The 22,654-nt window shown below is 54.2% G+C and overlaps 1 protein-coding gene and 1 non-coding gene across 2 annotated transcripts; one reads left to right on the top strand and one right to left on the bottom strand.

Moving 5' to 3' along the window:
• Nucleotides 1–7,877: 7,877 nt before the first annotated feature.
• LOC116538929 lies at nucleotides 7,878–8,018 on the bottom strand. Its single transcript, XR_004263849.1, has one exon. It is a non-coding gene; the product is annotated as a U4 spliceosomal RNA (small nuclear RNA).
• Nucleotides 8,019–9,291: 1,273 nt separating this feature from the next.
• TSPO (translocator protein) lies at nucleotides 9,292–19,381 on the top strand. The gene is made up of 4 exons (XM_032261388.1): nucleotides 9,292–9,418; nucleotides 15,254–15,464; nucleotides 17,081–17,219; nucleotides 18,951–19,381. Exons 2-4 carry the CDS (start codon nucleotides 15,283–15,285, stop codon nucleotides 19,137–19,139), a joined length of 510 nt encoding a protein of 169 aa, XP_032117279.1. The 5' UTR covers nucleotides 9,292–9,418; nucleotides 15,254–15,282; the 3' UTR covers nucleotides 19,140–19,381.
• Nucleotides 19,382–22,654: the final 3,273 nt, after the last annotated feature.

Raw genomic sequence — 22,654 nt, forward strand, 5'->3', positions numbered from 1 at the left:
AGCTCTCTTTTATGATGTTTCCTATAAACCACACAGTGCCTGGCACATAATAAGCATCCAGTAGATCTTTATGCCATTGAACAAAGCCCTGAGTGTTTCAAATATTAGCTTATGTAATTCCTCACAGCAATGCTGTGATGGATAGTTGCTGTTATTATTCTTAATTTAGAGTGACAAACGCTCAGAGATTGAGTGACAGGTGGTTAGGGACAGAATGGGGGTTGGAACTTGGGGTTATCTAATTTTAACCTAAAAGCAACTCAAGAGACACAGGCTTGGGCAGGCGCGGTGGCTCATGGCTGTAGTTCCAGCACTTTGGGAGGCTGAGGCAGATGGATCGTTTGAGGTCAGAAGTTTAAGACCAGCCTGGCCAACACGGAGAAACCCTGTCTCTACTAAAAATACAAAAATTAGTTGGATGTGGTGGTGAGTACCTATAGTCCCAGCTACTTGGGAGGCTAAGGCAGGAGAATCACTTGAACCCAGGCAGTAGAGGTTGCAGTAAGCTGAGATCATGCCACTGCACTCCAGCCTGGGCAACAGAGTGAGACTCTGTCTCAAAAAAAAAAAAAAAAAAAAAAAAAGCCAGGCAAGGTGGTTCATGTCTGTAATCTCAGCACTTTGGGAGGCCAAGGCGGTTGCATCATGAGGTCAGGAGTTCGAGATCAGCCTGGCCAACGTGGTGAAACCCCATCCCTACTGAAAATATAAAAATTTGGCCAGGCACAGTGGCTCACACCTGTATTCTCAGCACTTTGGGAGGCTGAGGCAGGTGGATCACAAGGTCAGGAGTTCAAGATCAGCCTGGCCAAGATGGTGAAACCCCATCTCTACTAAAAATACAAAAATTAGCCAGGCGTGGTGGCACATGCCTGTAACCCCAGCTACTTGGGAGGTTATGGGAGAGAATCGCTTGAACTTGGGAGGCAGAGATTGCAGTGAGCCGAGATAGCACCTTTGCACTCCAGCCTGGGCAACAGAGCAAGACTCTGTCTCAAAAAAACAAAAACAACAAACAAAAAAACCCCCACAAAAATTAGCTGGGCGCAGTGGTGGGCACCTGTAATCCCAGCTACTAGGGAGGCTGAGGCAGGAGAATCACTTGAACCCAGGAGGTGGAGGTTTCAGTGCTTGAACCCAGGAGGCAGAGGTTTCAGTGAGCCGAGACCATGCCATTGCACTCCAGCCTGGGCAGCAAGAATGAAACTCTGTCTCAAAAAAAAAAAAAAAAATTATATAGAAAAGGAGGAGACTTTCAGGTTAAGACGCATAAAGAGAGCACTGCCTCTGGAAGCCCATAAATCCACAACAAAGGGATATTCATAGATATAAACACACAAGGACAGGAAGAACCGGAAAGCGGACCCCAGCAGCAGAATCTCTGGAAGCTGGAAAGCAGTTAGGCTGGTATTACATGATTGAGCTGATCTCAGACCGCTAAATCTCCCCCAGGATTGGGGAAGGCTGTGAGCCCATCCTTATACATACAACAGAAACCTGAAAAACTTAAGAACTGGCAGCAGCAGCTGCTGCTTCTAGATCTAAGGGTGAAAGGAGGCTAAAACAAAGAGGATTATTTCGAGGTGCCTTTGAGAAACAGATCTTTAGGTTCCCTCCTGCTCCCTAGCCACTGGGTGATGTCTTCCCCTAGCTTTGGAACCCATCTGGGGTTTCACTGGAAAGGGACAAAGGGTCTCTGGACTGGGCATGGTGGCACATACCTGTAATCCCAGCTACTCAGGAGGCTGAGGCAGGAGAATCACTTGAACCCGGGAGGCAGAGGTTGCAGTGAGCTGAGATCATGCCATTGCACTCCAGCCTGGGCAGCAAAAGTGAAACCCTCTTTAAAAAAAAAAAAAAGAAAATTATTGGCTGGGCTCAGTGGCTCACGCCTGTAATCCCAGCACTTTGGGAAGCTGAGGCAGGTGGATCACGAGGTCAGGTGTTCAAGACCAGCCCGGCCAAACTGTTGAAACCCCATCTCTACTAAAAATACAAAAAATTAGCTGGGCGTGGTGCCATGTGCCTGTAATCCCAGCTACTTGGGAAGCTGAGGCAGAGAATCGCTTGAACTCAGGAGGCAGAGGCTGCAGTGAGCCGAGATTGTGCCACTGCACTCCAGCCTGGTGACAAAGTGAGACCCTGTCTCAAAAAAAAAAAAAAAAGAAAAGAAAAGAAAATTATTGGCCACAGTGGCTCATACCTGTAATCCCAGTGATTTGGGAGGCCGACACAGGAGGAACACTTGAGGCCAGGAGGTCAAGAGCAGCCTGGGCAACATAGTCAGACTGTTTCCTTTTTTCTTCACCAAAAGCAGATGCTTGAAGGACCATGTTTCTACAAAAGAAAAAAAAATATATAGCTGGGCATTGTGACTCATGCCTGTAGTTCCAGCTACATGGGAGGCTGTGTTAAGAGAATTGCTTGAGCCATGACTGAATTACTGCATTCCAGCCTGGGTGACAGAGACCCTGTCAAAAAAAAAAAAAAAAAAAAAAATCCAGGCAACAGTGAAACTCTGTTTAAAAAAAAATAGAATAAAAGTCACCAAGAAAAGGAAGTTACACGGATGCAGCTAGAGGCCATTATCCTAAGCAAATTAATGCAGAAACAAAAAATCAAATGCCACATGTTCTCACTTATAAGTGAGAGCTAAACATCGATACACATGGACACAGAAATGATGGGCCAGGCGCCGGTGGCTCACACCTGTAATCCCAGCTACTTGGAAGGCTGAGGCAGGAGAATTGCTTGAACCCAGGAGGTGGAGGTTGCGGTGAGCCCAGATCAAGCCACTGCATTCCAGCCTGGGCGACAAGAGGGAAACTCCATCTCAAAAAAAGAAAAAACGGCCGGGTGTGGTGGCTCAAGCCTGTAATTCCAGCACTTTGGGAAGCCGAGGCGGGTGGATCACGAGGTCAAGAGATCAAGACCATCCTGGTCAACATGGTGAAACCCCGACTCTACTAAAAACTACAAAAAATGAGCTGGGCATGGTGGCGCGTGCCTGTAATCCCAGCTACTCAGGAAGCTGAGGCAGGAGAATTGCTTGAACCCAGGAGGCGGAGGTTGCGGTGAGCCGAGATCGCGCCATTGCACTCCAGCCTGGGTAACAAGAGCGAAACGCCGTCTCAAAAAAAAAAAAAAAAAAAAGATGAGAACAATGGACACTGGGAACTACCAGAGGTGGGAGGGAAGGAGGGAGGGAGGGAAGCACGGTTTGAAAAACTGCCTATCACTGCCATGCTCACTCTCTGGGTGACAGAAGCAATTGTCTCCCAAACCTCAGCATCACACAGTATATCCATGTAACAAACCTGCACATGTACCCCCTGAATCTAAAATAAAAGGTGATAATGGGAAAAAAAAAAAAAAAAAAAATGGCTGTGCACGGTGGTTTACACCTGTAATCCCAGCAATTTGGGAGGCCCAGGTGAGAAGACCTTATGAAGTCAGGAGTTCAAGACCAGCCTGGCCAAGGTGGTGGAACCCAGTCTCTATTAAAAATACAAAAATTAGCCAGATGTGGTGGCTCACACCTGTAGTCCTAGCTACTTGGGAGGCTGAAGCAGGAGAATTGCTTGAGCCTGGGAGGCAAAGGTCGCAGTGAGTTGAGATTGTACCACTGCACGCTCCAGCCTGGGTGACAGAGTGAGACTCCATCTCAAAAAAAAAGAAAAGAAAAGTAACGGAAGTTAGAAAACCAGCCCTAGAGGCCCTCCATTCTGAGTAATAGAAGTTCCAGAAAGAGAAGGGATTGCTGCATAACACATATTTAGAAAGAAAGAGAAGTGAGAAAATAGAGGGAAGGAAATCAAAGAAATAATCCAACTTCTGAAAAGCAAAGAATGAGCTTTCAGAGAGAAAGGGCCTCTTTTTTTTTTTGAGACGGAGCTTCGCTCTTGTTGCCTGGGCTGGAGTGCAATGGCACCACAATCTTGGCTCAGTGCAACCTCTGCCTCCAAGGTTCAAGCGATTCTCTTGCCTCAGCCTCCCGAGTAGCTGGGATTATAGGCATGTGCCACCACACCCATCTAATTTTGTATTTTTAGTAGAGACAGGGTTTCTCCGTGTTGGTCAGGCTGGTCTCAAACTCCTGACCTCAGGTGATCCACCCGCCTCGGCCTCCCAAAGTGCTGGAATTACAGGCGTGAGCCACCGCGCCCAGCCAGAAAGGACCTCTTGAGCGGGGGCACTCTGGAGGAAATCAGGCTCACATAATCAGCTGCACTCCCACCTGGGTTACAGAGTGAGACTCTGTCTCAAAAGAAGAGAAATTAGGCCCACATAGAGGAATATCAGTGTGAAATTTCAGAATTCTGGTGCCCAAAATCTTAAAAATCTTCCAGGAAGAACAAAACCGATTACATATAAAGGATCCACAGTGTGGCCGAAGCAGGAGGATTGCTTTAGCCCAGGAGTTGAAACAGGTCTGAGCAACACAGCGCCACCCCGTGTCTACAAAAAAATAAAATATAAATATAAACACAGGCGGGGTGCAGTGGCTCACACCCGTAATCCCAGCACTTTGATCGAGACCATCCGACCAACATGGTGAAATCCTGTCTCTACTAAAAAATACAAAAATTAGCTGGGCATGGTGGTGCATGCCTGTATTCCCAGCTACTCGGGAGGCCGAGGCAGGAGAATCACTTGAACCCAGGAGGCGGAGGTTGCAGAGAGCTGAGATCGTGCCACTGCAGTCCAGCCTGGCGACAGAGCAAGACTCCATCTCAAAAAATAAATAAATGAATATAAATTAAAAAAAATAAAATAATAAAAACCAAACAAAATCCACCAAAGGCTCCCAAAACGGAATGGCTTTAGCCTATTTAGCCGCGGTGTGGCAGCCGGCTGACAACATCTTTTCATGATTCTGAAGGACCATGATGCTCAGCTGAGCATCGCTCCTCCGTGAGGTCAGATGCAAGAATTGACTAGCATTACCTTCTGGGCAGTCTTTCTCAAGGACTCCTGGAGGACAGGCTCAACACAAGCAAGGGGAGACCGTGAAGGAGGAAGATGTGAAATCCAGGAAATGAGGATCCATGCAGGAGGGGTGAGGGCATCCTCAGGGGGTGGTGAAGAAAGACCCGGGGATGATGTGTGTGCCAGGCTGTGCAGCCCGTGCAGCCGGGAGCAGGACTCCAGATGTGTCGAGAGCTGGCATTACCAACATCCCTGCTGCCATGCTGCTCCCTTAAGTACTGACTGCCCAGCGAGCCTGGCCCAGGCTCTTGCCTGCACGTGGCTGGTACCAATCACAGGCTGAGGAAGCCCTATTCTTTTCCTGCTGCCTGGGTCTGCTGAGGACCCACCTGACAGGCCTCACGCTGCTCCTGACGTCTGAGCACCCTCCTCCTGAGGGCACTGTGAGCTCAGAAGCATAGAGACAGAAAAGCTCATGCCCCTGACCATTTCCTGCTAAATGACCATGCCACAGCTCTGCCCAGCATCCTAACAAGGGAGCCCTACCCACAACCATGCCCTCTGCCTGCCCCAGAGGGGGCTCCTGGCAGTACTCACAGAGGCTGAGCCCAGCCTGTGCCCCAGACACTCAGCTGAGTTTACCTTCCTGTGAGTCTTCCGGCGTGGCATGGCACCCGTTTTTCCCCAGCCGGGGGTGTGCTGCCTCTCTGCACACATAGTACTCAGGGAAACACACCTGGGTAGGATTCATAAAACCCTAAAGGAAAGAAAGGGTCTGTTCAACTCAAGTTAAGATAGGGGTGGCAGGGAGGAATCGCTGGGGAGGTCATCAGGGCGCTCCTAGGACATTGGTAATGTTCTGGTCATAGCCTGGGGAGTGGGGACACCTGGCCTTAATATTACTATAATGTATACACATGTTTTTGTTTTGTTTTGTTTTTTAGACTGAGTCTTGCTCCATCATCCAAGCTGGAGTGCAGAGGTGTGATCCTGTCTCACTGCAACTTCTGCCCCTGGGTTCCCACAATTCTCGTGCCTCAGCCTCCCAAGTAGCTGGGATTACAAGTGCCTGCCACCAGGCCTGGCTAATTTTTGTATTTTTAATAGAGACAGGGTTTTACCATGTTGGTCAGGCTGGTCTTGAACTCCTGACCTTGGGTAATCCACTTGCCTCGGCCTCCCAAAATGCTGGGACTACAGACATGAGCCACTGCACCCAGTCACATGTGTGTTTTAGATACATTTTTGTTTAGAACATTTCACAATAAAACAACATAGACTTATGTTTTTTAATGTAGAAAGAGCCAGGCAGTAGCTCGTGACTGTAATCCCAGCACTTTGGGAAGCGAAGGAGAGAGTACAGCTTGAGCCTAGGAGTGCAAGACCAACCCAGGCAACAGAGAAATCCCACCTCTACTAAAAATTTAAAAATTAGCCAGGTCTGCCCAGCGCAGTGACTCACGCCTGTAATCCCAGCACTTTGGCAGGCTGAGGTGGGTGAATCACGAGGTTAAGAGTTCAAGATCAGCCTGACCAACATGGTGAAATCCTGTCTTTATTTAAAAAAAATACAAAAATTAGCCAGACATGGTAGTGTGTGCCTGTAATCCCAGCTATTCAGGAGGCTGAGGCAGGAGAATTGCTTAAACCCAGCAGGCGGAGTTTGCAGTGAGCCAACATTGCACCACTGCATTCCAGTCTGGGTGACAGAGCAAGACTCCATCTCAAAAAAAAAAAAAAAAAAAAAAAAAAAAAAAAAAATTAGGCCATGGCTGCACATGCCTATAGTCCCAGCTACTGGGGGACTGAGGCAGGAGAATTGCTTGAACTCAGGCTGCAGTGAGTCGTGAGCCGTGATTGTGTCACTACACTACAACCTGGGGGACAGAATGAAACCCTGCCTCACAAAAATTTAAAAAAAAAAAAAAAAAAGGCACAGAGGTAGGACTGGGAACAGTCAGCTTGACTTCAGCTTGGCGGGGCCTCTAGTGTCAGGCTAAATCTTTGATCGGATTTCAAGGCCATGGGAGCCACAGTATGTCCTGAGCAGAGGAGAGGTGTGGAGCAGCAGGAAGGGACAAGATGGGAACTGGGGGCCAGCTGGAGGCCAGCTGGGGACCAACTAGGGGCTGTGGGTGCTGCCCAGGGAAGAGACAAAGCCCCAGGCTCAGATGGGGTCCATAGGGATGGAGAAATAATGGAGAGGCTGCCAGGTACAGCAGGACAGGGCGCCCTTACCCATATCCAGGCCTGCAGCGTGAATCCCCCAGGGGGTACCTCCCTCTGACCTGCAGTGTTCTCATCTGTGAACGGGGAGTGAACTTCATCAGGGCAAAGACCTTGTGTGTTTCTCTCAGCTCCTCCCTTTGGCCTTGGCATGCAGCTGGTATTTGGGGACAGAAAACCCTGCCCCCCATGGGCCTAGAGTCCTGTGGGCAGGAGGAGCTAGGCTGGGAGGAAGCCGCTTGGCCTGCTCCCCAGGGGGCTTCTAGGGAAGGAGAGTTTGCTGCTCCAGCCACACCTGTGGCAGCTCCTTCCTGGAAGCCAGGAGGGCTGGATGCTTTCACCTCCCAGCGGGAGACGTGGCCAGGCCCTCCTTTGGGAGTAGCAGGTGCAGTGCCTAGGGCCATAATCATCTAGGGGCACATGAAATGTTTTCATTTCTTTTAAATCACAGGAAATTAAACATATGGGAAAAGGCATAAGAAAATTTAAAAATGTTATGAAATTTAATAAAAAATGAGAAACACACACAAAAAAGAAGGATTTTTTGTTTTTTGAGACAGAGTCTCGCTCTTGTTGCCCTGGGGTGCAGTGACATGATCTCGGTCCTCTGCAACTGCTGCCTCCTGGATTCAAGTGATTCTCCTGCCTTACTCCCCCTAGTAGCTGGGATTACAGGTGCCCACCACCACGCCTAGCTGGTTTTTTTTTTTTTTTAAATTCAGTCTCAGTAGAGACTGTCGAAAATTGCCAATGCCAACTATATTTCAAGTCGTCATGGCAGGGTGTTGGGAAAAGTTTACAATTAGCAATAATTGCGCCTTGGATAAACCTCATTGGCTACAATACTGCCACTGCGCAAAGCTGATTTTTGTATTTTTAGTAGAGATGGAACTTCACCAATTTGACTGGGCTGGCCTGGAACTCCTGACCACAGGTGATCCACCCACCTCAGCCTCCCAAAGTGCGGGGATTGCAGGCGTGAGCCACTGTACCCTGCTAAAAAGGAATTTTTAAAAAGAAAAAGAAGCAAACGGAAAAAGAAAGAAAGAAACCCAGAAGAAAAAGATTAATAGAACTGAGCCTGGGTTATCCTTGTCTTTAGGCCAAAACACTTAAAAATAGAATATATATATTTGTTTTTTAATGGAGGAAGAGGCCCACAAAGGCAAAAACGCCAGGTCCTGGGAAAGCCATACTGCAGCCTGGCTGGTCACCAAGGAGGCTCCTGGCCTCTGGGGAGAATTAGCCTCATTTCTCCCTGGCCCCGAATGATCAGTTTGGGCCAGTGCGGCTGGTGCAGGCTGAGGGGTGCTGCCAGGGTGAGTTGGTCGGAGGGGGCAGAGACAGCCTTGGGCTGCAGCAAGACAGCCACAGTGCCAAGGGCCTGCGGCTGGAAATGCCCTGCATGGGAGCGGACCTGGGCAGCCGGGGGCTACCTCTGGGCTGTGATGATGGCAGCCTCCCCTCACTGAGCAACCAGCATCTGAGGGGTGTCCTGCCTTCATCACCGCGTAGCAGCCTCATCAGTCCCACGACTTTGTGCCCATTTTACAGATGAGGAGATGTAGGCCCAGAGAACCACCCAGAAAGTGGCCGGGCCAGGACTAAGACTGCAGCGCGCTGCCTCCGTGTCCTGGGTCAACAGCTCTAGGAACTGGGGTGCTCCAGAAATGGGGCCAGGGCTGCTGGGCAGGAGGACGCTCAGGGTCTTGCCCTTAGGAGAGGTAATTGCTCACTCGGAGATAGGACTCGTTGTCGCATCTTAGAGATGGGAAGAGTGAGGCTAGAAGAAATGAGAAGCAACCTGCTGGCGGACACGCGGCAACGTTTTAGGCGCTGGCTCTGGCCCGGGCGGCGGTCACCGGTCACCGTGGGGACGAGAAGGAGCCGAGAGACTCGCTCGCGGCCCGGGGGAGGCAGAAGCGCGTCCCGCGGGAGAAGTGGCTTTGAGGAGTGAGCTCCCGGTCCCGCGCGGAGGCCAGTGGGCTCAGGGCCCGGCTGCCAGGCGGGGCCGGGCGATGGGGCTGGGCGGAGGCCTGGCGGCGAAGCGGGGCCCGGTGGGCAGCGGCTGTGAGGGGCGGAGCCTTGCGGCCGTGAAGGGCGGGGCCTGGAGGCTGGGGGCGGGCCTGGAGGCGGGGAGGGGGCGGGGCCTGGGGGGGGGGGCCGGGGCGGGGGGGGGGGGGGGGGGGGGGCGGGCTCCGGGACAGGGGCCTGGCTAACTTCTGCCCGGCAGTGCCCTTCCCGGAGCGTGCCCTCGCCGCTGGTGAGTGAGGACGGGATCCGGAGTGGGTAGCGGGAAGTGGGGCCCGCACGGGTGCGACTCCGACAGCGCCGCGGAACAGAGGGAAACTGAGGCCGGAGCCGTGGACCGGATACCCGAGGGGGCGGCCCGGGGCAGCACTTGGGGCTCGGTTACCGGGTCGGGGCGGGAGCGGCGGGCAGCCGAGTCCGGGCCGCAGCAGGGGTTCCTGAGCGGGCGGCCTCCAGCCGGGGGCTCGGGAGGGAAACTTGGACAACCCCGCCCCGTCCAGCTCCTGGCAGCGCGGCTTCTCCTGCAGGAAGCGCGGGCCCAGGACTGGCAGATGCTCCCTCTCCCGCCCATTCCGCAGATGGGCAATCCCACGCGGAGCTCCCTTGAGGGTCTCAGAATGTCTGGGAGACCTCGGGCTCCTGATTCCAGAGACATCCTGTTTCATAGAGGAGGAGAATAGGTCAGATCGGGGAAGTTTTTTTTTCCCACGGCCGGTTAGATGCCCCCTCGTCCCTGTATTCCCAGTGCGGGGCCCAGGTGCGCTGCAGCCTGGACGGAGCTTCCTGTGAGCTGAGCAGCCTCTGGGACCTGTCTGCTCCCCTTGGCCCTTGCAAAGAAACGGGAGCCCAGGTGGGAGAAGCGGGCACTTCCTGATGTGAACACGCTGCTCCTGGGGGCAGCTTCCAGAGGCCATGGCTTGAGGTGGGCTTGGAGCGCCTCTGGCCAACGTGCCATGGCCTGGCCATACCTGATACCAGCCATGTGCCCTGGGCTGGATGGCAGGAGAGACAGGACTTGAGGCTGTGCCAGCATGGGCTCAGGCAGGGCGAGGGCATCAAGGGTGGTGGTGTACAGGAAGCAACTGCTCAGCTCGCCTGGCACACAGCAGGCCCTGCCCCTAAAGGCCTGCTGCCAGAACATGGGCGAGGCCCGGCGTTTGTGGAGTCAATGGCCTGGGACAGGGTAGAATGAGGCAGGTTTCCACTGGCGGTGAAAGGGGTCATGTAACAAGGGCAGGAGAGCCAGTCTCAGCCCAGCAGGGGCAGACGGCCCCTGAGTCTCCACCTGACTGCTGGCAGCCCCGCAGGGAAGCTCTTCCGGAATCCTGGGCCCCCAGGGGAGTGCTGAAAACTGGGGGAAACTGAGGTTTACCAAGGAAGTCATTGTCCAGAGTTATGCAGCTGACATGGTAGAGCCACGGCCTGAACCAGTGTAGTCTGATCCCAGCCTTCCTCCTCCCCTATGCCCCGAGGGCCACTTTCTTTCCTGGAAGAGTGTGTGTGTCCTGTCATGTGTACACACCTGTGCCTGGCATGAGGCACGATGTCTGGCTGGATTTACCAGAAACTATTGACAGTGGGTTCTCCAGGTGGGGTGAGGGGCTTGGGCTGACAGGGAGGGAGCCTACTTCTCACTTTAGCTTTTTCATTATTTCATTTTTGAATCTCTCCTTTTTTTTTTTTTTTTTTTTTTTTGAGACACGTTCTCACTCTGGTATGCAGGCTGGAGTGCAGCGATGCAATCATAGCTTACTGCAGTCCCCTGCAGAATCCCTGGGCTCAAGCGACCCTCTGCCGTGGCCTCCCAAAGTGCTGGTATTACGGGCGTGAGCCACCGTTCCTGGCTTATTTATGTTTTCTTTACTTTCAATTGGGCCAGCAATGCCTGGATGTGCTCTCTTTGTTTAAAACAGTAGGCTTTTTTATTTTTTAACCACTAGACTACTAAGGAAGTCATTCTTAATTTCTTCTTTATTTTTATTCGTATATATTTTTGAGACGGTGTCTCGCTCCATTGCCCAGGCTGGAGTGCAGTGGTGCGATCGGGGCTCACTGCAACCTCTGCCTCCTGAGTTGAAGTGATTCTCCTGCCTCAGCACGGCTAATTTTTGTCTTTTTAGTAGAGATGGGGTTTCACCCTATTGGCCAGGCTGGTTATTTTTTACTAAAAAAAACTTTAACCCCTGAACCTTGAAGGAAAGGGAAGCAGTCTTTCTTAACAGAACCAATTCCCTCTGGATGCCCCACCCTCGCTCTACCCTCTCCCAGGCCACCCGATGGCCGGGCTGGCTGTGAAGTTTTCCAGACCTGTGGGCTGCTGCACTCATTACTTTCGTAATGAAAAATTCGCACAAAGGTTATGATGAGGACGGTTAGACATGAGTCATTGAAAAAAAGCCTAAAAACACATCCCTGGGACAGTGGTGGCTTTGCTGGAAAGACAGGGCTCAGGGAGCTGGGTGTAGCTAGGGTAGAGGAATCAAAGAAGGGGCACATTCCTTGTTCTGTTTCTGGGTCACCTTCTTATTTTTGAGATGGAGTCTCATTCTGTTGCCCAGGCTGGAGGGCAGTGGTGCGATCTCGGCTCACTGCAGCCTCCACCTCCTGGGTTCAAGCGATTCTTCTGCCTCAGCCTCCTGAGTTGGTGGGATTACAGGTGTGTGCCACCACATTGGGCTAATTTTTATATTTTTAGTAGAGATGGAGTTTCACCATGTTGGCCAGCCTGGTCTCAAACTCCTGACCTGAGGTGATCCACCTGCTTCAGCCTCCCAAAGTGCTGGGATTATAGGTGGGAGCCACCATGCCTGGTCTTCTGGGTCACCTTCTATAGGGAGGTCTCTGAGAACAGAAAGAAACCTTGAAACCCACTGGCTCGACTACCACCTCACAGATGGGGACACGGAGGCCCTGCAGATGAGATCCCTTGGGGCAGTGATGGGTCTGGTCCAACCCATTTCCCCTGGTGCAACCACGGGAAAACCTGGAGGGGACCGTTCTCCACAATGAACGCCCCCCCCCAAGCACACTCCAAAAGCAACAAGGTCACGGCAGGCGAGGAACTATGAGGAAAATGTTCCTCGCCTGCGGGAGAGGAAGGCGAACAACCACCAAGCTCCATGTGGGATCCTGGGTGGGATCCCGGGGCAGGCAGAGCTCACCAGTGGGAACCTGGTGAATTTCAGGAAAGGTCCCTAGTCCGTGTCCTGCCAATGCTCACTTCCTGGTTTGGACAACCACACTCTTAGGGGCGGCTGGGTGAAGGGCATATGGGGGCTGTGTACTACTTTTGTTACTGTTCTCCAAATCTAAAATTAGTTAAGGCCAGGTGCAGAGGCTCCCACCTGTAATTCCAGCACTTTGGGAGGCCTTGATGGGAGAATCTCGAGCCCAGGAGTGAAAAACCAGCCTGGACAACAGAGTGAGACCCCGTCTGTACTGTGTCCTATCAAGGGGTTCTCACGTGTCTCATGCTGGTGGCATTATCCTTGCTCACCTGGACAGGGACACGTGTGAGAGAACGGGCCATTAATGTGGGGCAGGTGGGCCTCAACTGGGCACATCTTGGGAAAAGGCACATACAGGCACCCTGGCTCGGCTCGTTTCCAGCGAAGGCTGAACGTGGCTCCTTATGGTTCCTGCACAATGTAACTCAGCTGTGGACTCACGCAGACTCCAGCAGAGCTGCGGTTGTTTCGGTTGCCCAGATGAGCCGCAGACTGAGCTGGCCCGGGCTTGCCTGAGAGGATGTAATGGGAGGCTGAGCTGGGAGGTGCTCCCAGCGCTGCAGTCTGGAGCTCCACACCCACTTAGTGGTGGTGCAGGGCCAGTGCTCAGCTGTACCTCCCACTGCGGGGAAGGAGGCCTTTCCTGTGTGTGGTGACATCAGATCCCCACCCCCACCTCATGAGCACATGTGCCCTGGAAGCTGGAGGGCGGGGCAGGAGGGAGAGGGAGGGAGAACACAGGAACATTTCTTGCCCGGACCTAGGTCACATGCTCAGCCCCCAAGAATGTCTATCCTTATTGCCCATCTGTACAGCGACCTTCGGGGGTGGGGTAACTGTCCCTATTCAACAGGTGGGAAAACTGAGGTCCAGGGAAGGGAGTGAATCATAGTAAGTGGCAGCACCGGAATCTGCTGGATGCCTGACACTCTGATTGTTCCTTTAAAATAGTTCGGGCGCGGTCGCTCACGCCTGTCATCCCAGCACTTTGGGAGGCTGAAGAGGGTGAATCACTTGAGGTCAGGAGTTTGAGACCAGCCTCACCAACATGGTGAAACCCCATCTCTACTAAAATACAAAAATTAGCTGGGTGTGGTTGCACGTGCCTGTAGTCCCAGCTACTCAGAGGCTGAGATGGGAGAATCAATTGAACCTGGGAGGCGGAGGTTGCAGTGAGCTGAGATGGCGCCATTGCACTCCAGCCTGGGTGACAGAGCAAGATTACATCGCAAAAAAAATGCATACCTATGTTAGCCATTTTTTGCCCAAATTGGGGTCATTCTGTAGTCAATGTTATATTCTGCTTTCTTCACGCTATGTTGAGAACTTTCTCATCACTAAAAAGCCGTCAAAAGCTGGTTTTGTGGGGCAGCCAGTCTTTAATAGTCCCTGGCTGCTGGGCACTGAGGTTACTTCTGTGCTCACACAGCTCCATGGATTCCAAGCCAGCAGCTGCCCCTTCTCCCTGGGGCTGGCTTTGCCCTTTGCCCTTTGCCCCTGCTGCCTGACTTGCCCCAGCACGACCCCCACTTCCCCCCAGCCCGGCTGCCTCCGTGTCCTCTGGACTGCCTGCCTCTTGCATTCCTCTGGGGTAAAAGTACTTACTGTCCTTCCCGTGGCCTCTCCTCCTGGTCAGGGGGTCCCTTTCTGAGGTCCAGGCTCCCTCAGCCCCAGTCCGTGCCCTCTCAGGGCCTTCCCGACCTCCTGCCCCCTGGGTCCTGGCCCTCGCCCCAACAGGCCTTGCTGCAAGTTCGCTCAGCTGAATCAGGTTGTGTGGCTTCTTGTCTCAGATGAGCAGACAACACCTGATTCTCCATCTAGAATCAGAGTGAGTGGGAGCTTAGCCCTTCGTTGTTTTTTTTTTTTTGGAGACAGAGTTTCTCTCTTGTTGCCCAGGCTGGAGTGCAATGGCGCGATCTCGGCTCACCGCAAACTCCGCCTCCTGGGTTCAGGCAATTCTCCTGTCTCAGCTTCCTGAGTAGCTGTTATTACAGGCATGCGCCACCATGCCCAGCTGATTTTTTGTATTTTTAGTAGAGACGGGGTTTCACTATGTTGACCAGGATGGTCTCAATCTCTTGACCTCGTGATCCACCCGCCTCGGCCTCCCGAAGTGCTGGGATTACAGGCGTGAGCCACTGCGCCCGGCCAGCCCTTCGTTTTTGATGAGGTCAGGGTGGGAGCCACGTTGCCACTGGGGCAGTGCACTGTGGCCCCAGGCAGGCTGCTCTGTCTCTGGTGCATGGCGAAGGGGCAGTGGTTTTAGTGGGGTCCCCTCCTTGCTGTTGTGCACTGAGCTGTGCTCAAGGTAGGTAAGCATTGATATCCTGTCCTACCGAGGGGGAAACTGAGGCCCCAAGTTGGTGTGATTTGCCTGAGGTCACAGTGAGGCAGTGAGGAAAGGGATTTGAGCCAAACTCTGATACCAGTCACCAAATGAATGAGTGAATGAATGAATGATGAATGTGAAGTGCTGGAATGTAAACCACCGGCTTGGGGGGCCTCCAGGGCTGGGACTTGGCCCAGGGAGGTAGGCTGGGAAGGCTTCTTGGCAGAGGGGACCCAAACTGGCCTTGAAGGAGGCAGCAGAGAGGAGGGGTCATGCCAGGAGACCCAAGGTCAAGGTAGGGTGGGCAAGGGTGAGGCCAGGCAGCTGGGGCAGGGAGCAGGGCTGGAAATTCGTTCACTCAGCCACACCTGCCCCGCACGTCTCTGCCTCCTGATCAGCTGACTGTTTGGTTGATCTGTGGGTGACAGGCGTTTTGGGGATGCTGGAGGAGACACAGGCCTGACCCCATGGCCTCGGGAATGTCCTCACCCAGCCCTGTCTTCTCTTTCAGAGCTCCCTCGAACAGCAGCTGCAACAGCCATGGCCCCTCCCTGGGTGCCTGCCGTGGGCTTCACACTGGCACCCAGCCTGGGGTGCTTCGTGGGCTCCCACTTTGTCCATGGCGAGGGTCTCCGCTGGTATGGCACCCTGCAGACACCCTCGTGGCACCCGCCCCACTGGATGCTGGGCCCTGTCTGGGGCACGCTTTACTCAGCCATGGGGTAGGTGGGCATGGGTGCCAGCCTGGGGATGAGTCTGGCCCTTTGCAAAGAGAGGCCTGCCCAGGACAGAGGGTTTCCTCTAGGCGGGCCCTGGGCCACAGCATGCTTTCCCCAGCCACATTTGGCAAGCCAGGGTGGGGAAGCTGCGGGCCTGTAGATTGCACAACTGAACTTTCTCCTCCTGGGCCCCTGGGAGGGGCGGGTTGGATGCTCACCCTACCCGGGCATCCCTGCCGTGGTCATAGCTCCAGGCAGAGGCCTGTAGTGTGTAAAGGTTGGGCGTGGGCAGCGGCAGGGACACTTTCCAAGATTAACAACGGCAGCGACAGCCCCTGGAGCAGCTCCTTTGCTGAACTCCTGCCTGGAGCCCGGCTCATCTCATTCCTACTCAATGCTCCCCGTGATAAGGGGCCTCCCAAGGACACAGGGCTTGCAAGTGTGGACTTCCCACAGCCCGCTTCAGGGTCAGTCTGGCCTGAGGCCCTGGGACTAGACCAGGGGAATTCCATCAGCTAAGGATGTGCTGGGAAGGGTAGGGCGCCCCTTGGTGGCTGTAGCTGAGAACTGCACCCAGGAGGTGTGGTCAGCGCCCCATCCTCCTTCTGGAAAGTTCCCTGCATTCTGGTTCTGTGCCAGCCCAATGCAGGGTGGGGAGGCAGGTGCCAGGCACTCCAGGGGGTGGATAGCAGAAGCCAGGCCAGGTGCCCGGCTCTGATGGGAATAAGGCCCTGGAGCCTGGGTGTCACCTGGGCCCTACCCCTCCCAGCCCAGGCCCTGCCCAGACGGGCTCCCCACACCCGCTTGGCCTTCCTACTCCACCAGCATCTCTTCAGGGGAACGTTTGGGGACTCCCTGTGGCTCTGGATAAGGTAAACCCCTCGTTAGTGGGTGAGCGCCTGGCCTCTGGCCCTGGCTGTCCTGACTTTATTCACTGAGGACCTGCCAAGAGATCTCAGTCCCCTCACCGCCCTGTGCCTCAGTTTCCTGTGTAAAGCGGGTACCGACACTGCTGGCCTTAGGGCATTGCCATGAGGATGAAATGAGTGGATGCTTGGGAAACAGTAGGGCTGGCTCCTGTGAGTGCTGGAGGGCACCAGCTACTATTCCTGGCATTATCGTTGCCCTGTGTTAATTCCTCCCGTGACCAGGACTCCCCCACACCCCTGGACCTTACCCTGCAGTCACACAGACTGACTCAGGGTCGCACATCTGCCTCAAAGCCTTTGCATGTCCGGTTTTCTCCCTTAGAAAACTACTCATCCTCTAAGGCCCAGCCCAAACGTCCCAACTTCCATGCAGTGCCCTGGCTAGGTTAAGAGCCTCTCCTCTACCTGCTCACACCACGTGCTTCCCCTTCACAGCAGTGACAGTGATAATAATGGCAGGTATTTATTGAGTGTCCTATATGCCGGGTATCCCATGAAGCACTGCCAGGGTGCTGACTACAATCCCTAGAGCAACCCTATGAAAAATGAAGGGCCAGAGAGGTCAAGCAACTTCCCTGAGATCACATAGCAGTGTCAGGTCACGCCGGAGCCACCTCTGTGTCACTTGGAGGTGGGCAAGGCTCCTGGCTTTTTTCCTAATGGTGCTCTCAACTGCGGCCTCTGTTTCAGGTATGGCTCCTACCTGATCTGGAAAGAACTGGGAGGCTTCACGGAGGAGGCGGTGGTTCCCCTGGGCCTCTACACCGGGCAGCTGGCCCTGAACTGGGCGTGGCCCCCCATCTTCTTTGGTGCCCGACAAATGGGCTGGGTAAGTGTGGCCACAGCATGTGTCCCTGATCTCTGGATCTGACACTTGGGAGGACATGCAGCATCACACATGACACAGGGTCACTGCCTCTAGGTGGGGCCAGAGGCGGCGAGAGCCCATGTCCTGGAGCCTCCCTTCCACTGACTCTCCTCCAGTGAGGGACGCTACGAAGGCAGAAGGGGTTGCAGGCGTGGGTTTAGGGGCCACTGTGCAGGAAAACCCACGTGATGCCTAGTACTGTGTGGGTGACCCTCAGAGGCAGCAGGCTGGACACTGGCTCCTCTGTATGACAGCTCTTTTTTTAGACATAGACTCCCCTCTATCACCCAGGGGGGTGCAGTGGCATGATCTTGGCTCACTGCAACCTCCACCTCCCGGGTTCAAGTAATTCTCCTGCCTCAGCCTCCCGAGTAGCCAGGACTACAGGTGTGTGCCACCATGCCTGGCTAATTTTTACTTTTTTTTTTTTTTTTTAAGTAGAGATGGGGTTTCACCATGTTGGCCAGGCTGGTCTTGAACTCCTGACCACAGGTGATCCACCCGCCTTGGTCTCCCAAAGTGCTGGGATTACAAGTGTGAGCCACCTCGTCCGGCCAACTGTTTCTTTTTTTAAGTTTTAAATTTTTTAAGAGACGAGGACTCACTATGTTGCCCAGGGCAGACTTGACCTCCTGGGCTCAAGTGATACTCCTGTCTTCACCTCTTGAGTAGCTGGGACTCCAGGCCATGCCTCTGTGTCTGGCAGCCTCTTTTTTTTTGACAGAGTCTTACTTTGTTACCCAGGCTGGAGTACAGTGGCATGATCTCAGCTCACTGAAATCTCTGCCTCCTGGGTAAAAGGTTCAGGTGATTCTCCTGCCTCAGCCTCATGAGTAGCTGGGATTACAGGCATGCACCACTACACCCAGCTAATTGTATTTTTAGTGGCGACCAGGTCTCACCATGCTGGCCAGCCTGGTCATGAACTCCTGACTTCAGGTGATTTGCCCGCCTCAGGCTCCCAAAGTGCTGGGATTACAGGCATGAGCCACTATGCCTCACTTGCCACCTTTTTTTTTTTTTTTCTTGAGACGGAGTCTCGCTCTGTCACCCAGGCTGGAGTGCAGTGGTGTGATCCCAGTTCACTGCAGCCTCAACCTCCTGGGCTCAAGCAATCTTCCTGCCTCAGCCTCCCAAACAGCTGGGACTATAGGCGTGCACCATGGTGCTGGACTAATTTTTAAACTTTCTGTAGAGACAGGGGTCTCACTTTGTTGTCCAGGCTAGGCTGAACTCCTGGCCTCTAAGGATCCTCCTGCCTCAGCCTCCCAGAGTGTTGGGATTACAGGCGTGAGCCACTGCGCCTGGCCAGTAGCAAGCTTTTGTTTGAGCCCTGCAGTAGTAACACGGGAGGCCGGGGCTGCCCTCAGTGAAGACTCTGAGCTCAGAGAGGGGAAGGAACGTGCAAGGCCCCCTAAGCCACCAGCACACCCCTGAAGGAGCTGAGTTCACTTCAGTCATGTCATGTGCACCCCACACATGGCCTGTGTCAGGCGGGATGAGTGTTCCCATTTTACAGATGAGGAAACTGAGGCTGAGACGAGAGAGGGGCTTGGCCGGGTCTCTCAAGGGTGGAGTAGGGGTGAGTGAGGCTCCGGACTCCCAAATCCAGCGGGGGTCGGCTGTGGGACACGCACTTGGGTAGATGTAGTGCCTCAGGCCTCCCTGTCCTTCCTCCCCCAATCTCTGCAGGCCCTGGTGGACCTCCTGCTGGTTAGTGGCGCGGCCGCAGCCACCACCGTGTCCTGGTACCGGGTGAGCCCACTGGCTGCCCGCCTGCTCTACCCCTACCTGGCCTGGCTGGCCTTTGCGACCGCACTCAACTACTGCATATGGCGGGACAACCGCGGCCGGGGTGGGGGCCGGCGGCTGCCAGAGTGAGTGTCTGGCCCACCAGGGACTGCAGCAGCACCAGCAGGTCCCATCAGAGGTGGTGGCCATCACACTTTCACGACCACTGGGCCTGGTACTGTCCTGGTCTGGGTCCACGGGGTCAGCAGCAGCTTCAGAGGTGGCCCGGCCTCAGCCCTCGCCCGGGAGAGGCATCCTGCGCTTTCTGCACGCTCAGAGCATGTTCTCAGAACATGGAATTTTATAAGCCAAATAAAGTTTTAACCTCCTCTACCATGGCCTTTTTGCTTGGGTGGGACCCTGGCCACAGGGAAGAGGAGCTGCTGGGGCTCGTGTCAGCGGGACCTGCCTGCGCTACCTTCTTCAGACAGCTGGATCCAGCGGGGGCTTCCCCAGGCTTCCCCAGATGCTCCTGGAGCCCTGCAGAGGATGAATGAAGCAATCTTGGGTGCACACTGGCTCAGACCCAGCTGGGGCTGTGGGCGTTGGCAGAGGGAGGGGTTCTGTCTGCTTCCCAAGGCTTCTGGAATGCTCAGCCTGGGCCCTTGAACAGCCAGGCCCATAACCAGCGTCTGATGCCTGGTCCTGCCCAGTACGTGACCCTCAGCTGGTTTTGTCCAGGACAGAACTGGGGGTGCTGACTGCCCCATCCCCCAGGTACCCAGGCTTATGCCAGCCCCACAGGCACCCAGTTGGCCCAAGGGGGTGTCAGAGGCAGGAAAGATTAAGTCCCAACTCAAGCAGACAGGGCCTCCTTGCTGGCCCAGAGCGGCCAGGATTGGGGGGGTCACCGCCAGTCTCTCCCTCACCCCGGCTTCCAACTGGGTGACCCATGGCCTCTCCAGGCAGCTGTTTGGGGTAAATGAGCCCCACATGTGGCGCTCCTGTCCTGCTACTGGTCACCACACCTGTGTAGCACTCAGCAGCACAGCCTGGGGCTCCCTCCCCTCCGCCAGGGCTGACCCGCTGGGCTTTTTCTGTTTTTGGTAGCTAAGTTCATTCAAATTGGCAAAATGTTCATAGACAGCTCATCATTGCTCAGCAGCCCGACGCTGCTCCCTTCTCCCCCTACTCTTCCGTCGTCCTCTGACCCGTACGCTCAGATGCAACCTGATGGTCACGAAAGCTCGGGCGCAGTGGCTCACACCTGTAATACCAGCACTTTGGGAGGCTGAGGAGGGAGGACTGCTGGAAGCCAGGTGTTTGAGACCAGCCTGGGCAACATAGGGACATAGGGAGATTTTGTCCATACCATCCACTTTGACACACACAGACACACACTCACAGTCTATAACGTCCACTTTGACACACACACGCACGCGCGCAAGAAAACAGCTTGGGGAGAAAGATAAGCAGATAGTCAACTGCATTCTTCTGTTGGAAGGGATGGCTCCCGCCCAGGGCTGAGCTGTTCCACCCTGAGCCCCGGCCTTCCACTCCCCTGACTCTGATAGAGTTTATTGCCAGACAGGTCACCCTCTGCGGGACCCAGCAGCTTCTTAACCATGGTCACTCAGCTAAGCCCTCAGCCCACATGGCTTTCCTGATGCTCACTGGTGTGGTGAAGCCAGCTGGAGAGCTGCTAGGTATCCCTTTTATTAACTTACTTCTGAGGTTCTCCAAAATGCTCAGAGTTGAATTCCTCCATGCTATGTGCAGACATTACTGCAAGCAGTGGATGACAGAGAGGTCCTTGTTATCAAGAAATTTACAGGCCAGGCTGTCTCCTGTGCCAGCATGCTGGTGAGCATGCACCATCCCTGCAGGGCACAGGGGTGTCCTTCGAAGCGTCAAGGGACACCTGAGTGCGTGCCAGACACTTAGGGATTGAAGAAAGTGCAACCCAGCCCCAGACTTCCGGGGTCTTTCCAGTGAGGCATGCATGTGCCTGTTTCTCATCTCCACAACTTGTGGGGTTATTCATCTGCAATGAATGTCCCACATAGCTCCTGCTGGCCACAAAACATGTACTGCCACAAAAACGCCCTGGAAAAACGGGCGAGAGGAGAACTCATTTAGCATTTTGTCTGCCGGCTTCCTGTTAACAGCCTGGCGATGTTTCCCCTGCTCATAACAGCATCCCCATCCCCCCCCGCTTTTTTTTTTGAGACGGAGCCTCAGTCTCTTGTCCAGGCTGGAGTGCAGTGGCACAATCTCTGCTCACTGCAATCTCTGCCTCCCGGGTTCAAGCAATTCCCCTACCTCAGCCTCCCAAGTAACTGGGACTACAGGTGCCTGCCACCGTGCCTAATTTTTGTATAGGAGACGGGGTTTCATCATATTTTCATCATATTGGCCAGGCTAGTCTCAAACTCCTGACCTTGTGATCTGCCAGCCTTGTCCTCCCAAAGTGCTGGGATTACAGGTGTGAGCCACCCTGCCCAGCCTATTCCCCTCTTTTCTAAGATGCTGTCATCCACTAGGGACTTAAGGCTTTGATGTTTCTGCGTGGGTTATTTTTTGAGACAGAGTCTTGCTCTGTTGCCCAGGCTGGAGTGCAATGGCACGCTCAGCTCACTGCAACACCTCTGCCTCCTGGGTTCAAGTGATTCTCCTGCCTCAGCCCTCGAGTAGCTGGGACTACAGGCATGTACTACCTTGCCTGGCTGATTTTTGCATTTTTAGTAATGGGATTTCAACATGTTGGCCAGCCTGGTCTCGAACTCCTGACCTCAAGTGATCCAACCGCCTCAGCCTCCCATAGTGCTGGGATTACAGGCATGAGCCACTGTGCCTGGTCAATTCTGGCTTTGGATGGATTCTTAGTGCAGAGTGACTAGGGTGCGGATGAGTACCAGGAAGAAGCAGTTAGTGGAATACGCATCTCCACGGCAGCTGCCTCTGCATGTGGATCTGGCTGTATCCCAGCTCTTGGAGTCCCTGGCTGTCGGCCTTCCTTGGGGGTGTCCATTTGCAGTGAGCAGAAGTACAAGAACATGTGGGGACAAAGAACAGGCATCTGCAATCATGGAAAGCCTGGACCACGCAGTCCTGATTCTGGGGCTGTCCCAGTGCCTCCTTCAGCTGGCCTATCTCCTGGGCAGCGGGTTTTAAGTGAGCTGAGAACCAGTGAGAGCACTGGCCACTGCGCTTCAAGACAGGTCTGTGTGGGCATCAGTCCTGAGGCGAGCAGCAGTACGGTCCACGTAGCCCACCTCGGGGCCACTCCGCCTTCTGCATCTTAATGTCCCTGGTCACCATGTGGTGCTGCTGTCACCCCCGATGGCATCCATGCATCTGCCCAGCAGTGGCCCAGAGCCCTCCACACGCCCCAGCAGCCAGGGTTTCTTACCGTCCCCCTACAGGATGAGGAGACAGGTGTGGGGAGTCCACTATCTTCAGGGCCGCCAGGGCTCCCAGCCAGCTCGGAGCTGGAACCAGCGTAGGGAAGCACACTGGGGTGGAGGCCTGCGGTCTAAGGGCCATCTTCATTCTTCTCCCACTCTCTCAAGGTGACTTCTTGGTCTTTGGGGCTTTTCAGCGACAATAAGGGCGACAGGCCACGCTGAGCCTGTGGCTCCAGGATCCAAAGAGCGAGGAGGGCA

The sequence above is a fragment of the Sapajus apella genome, unplaced genomic scaffold (genome assembly GCF_009761245.1).
Source record: "Sapajus apella isolate SASKATOON/1434 unplaced genomic scaffold, GSC_monkey_1.0 scaffold123, whole genome shotgun sequence".
Lineage (NCBI taxonomy): Eukaryota > Metazoa > Chordata > Mammalia > Primates > Cebidae > Sapajus > Sapajus apella.

Coding starts and splice junctions, on each gene's coding strand:
- TSPO (XM_032261388.1), top strand. CDS start 15,283: ATGGCCCCTCCCTGGGTGCCTGCCGTGGGCTTCACACTGGCACCCAGC. Junction 15,465..17,080: donor ACGCTTTACTCAGCCATGGG/GTAGGTGGGCAT, acceptor CCTCTGTTTCAG/GTATGGCTCCTACCTGATCT. Junction 17,220..18,950: donor GTGCCCGACAAATGGGCTGG/GTAAGTGTGGCC, acceptor CAATCTCTGCAG/GCCCTGGTGGACCTCCTGCT.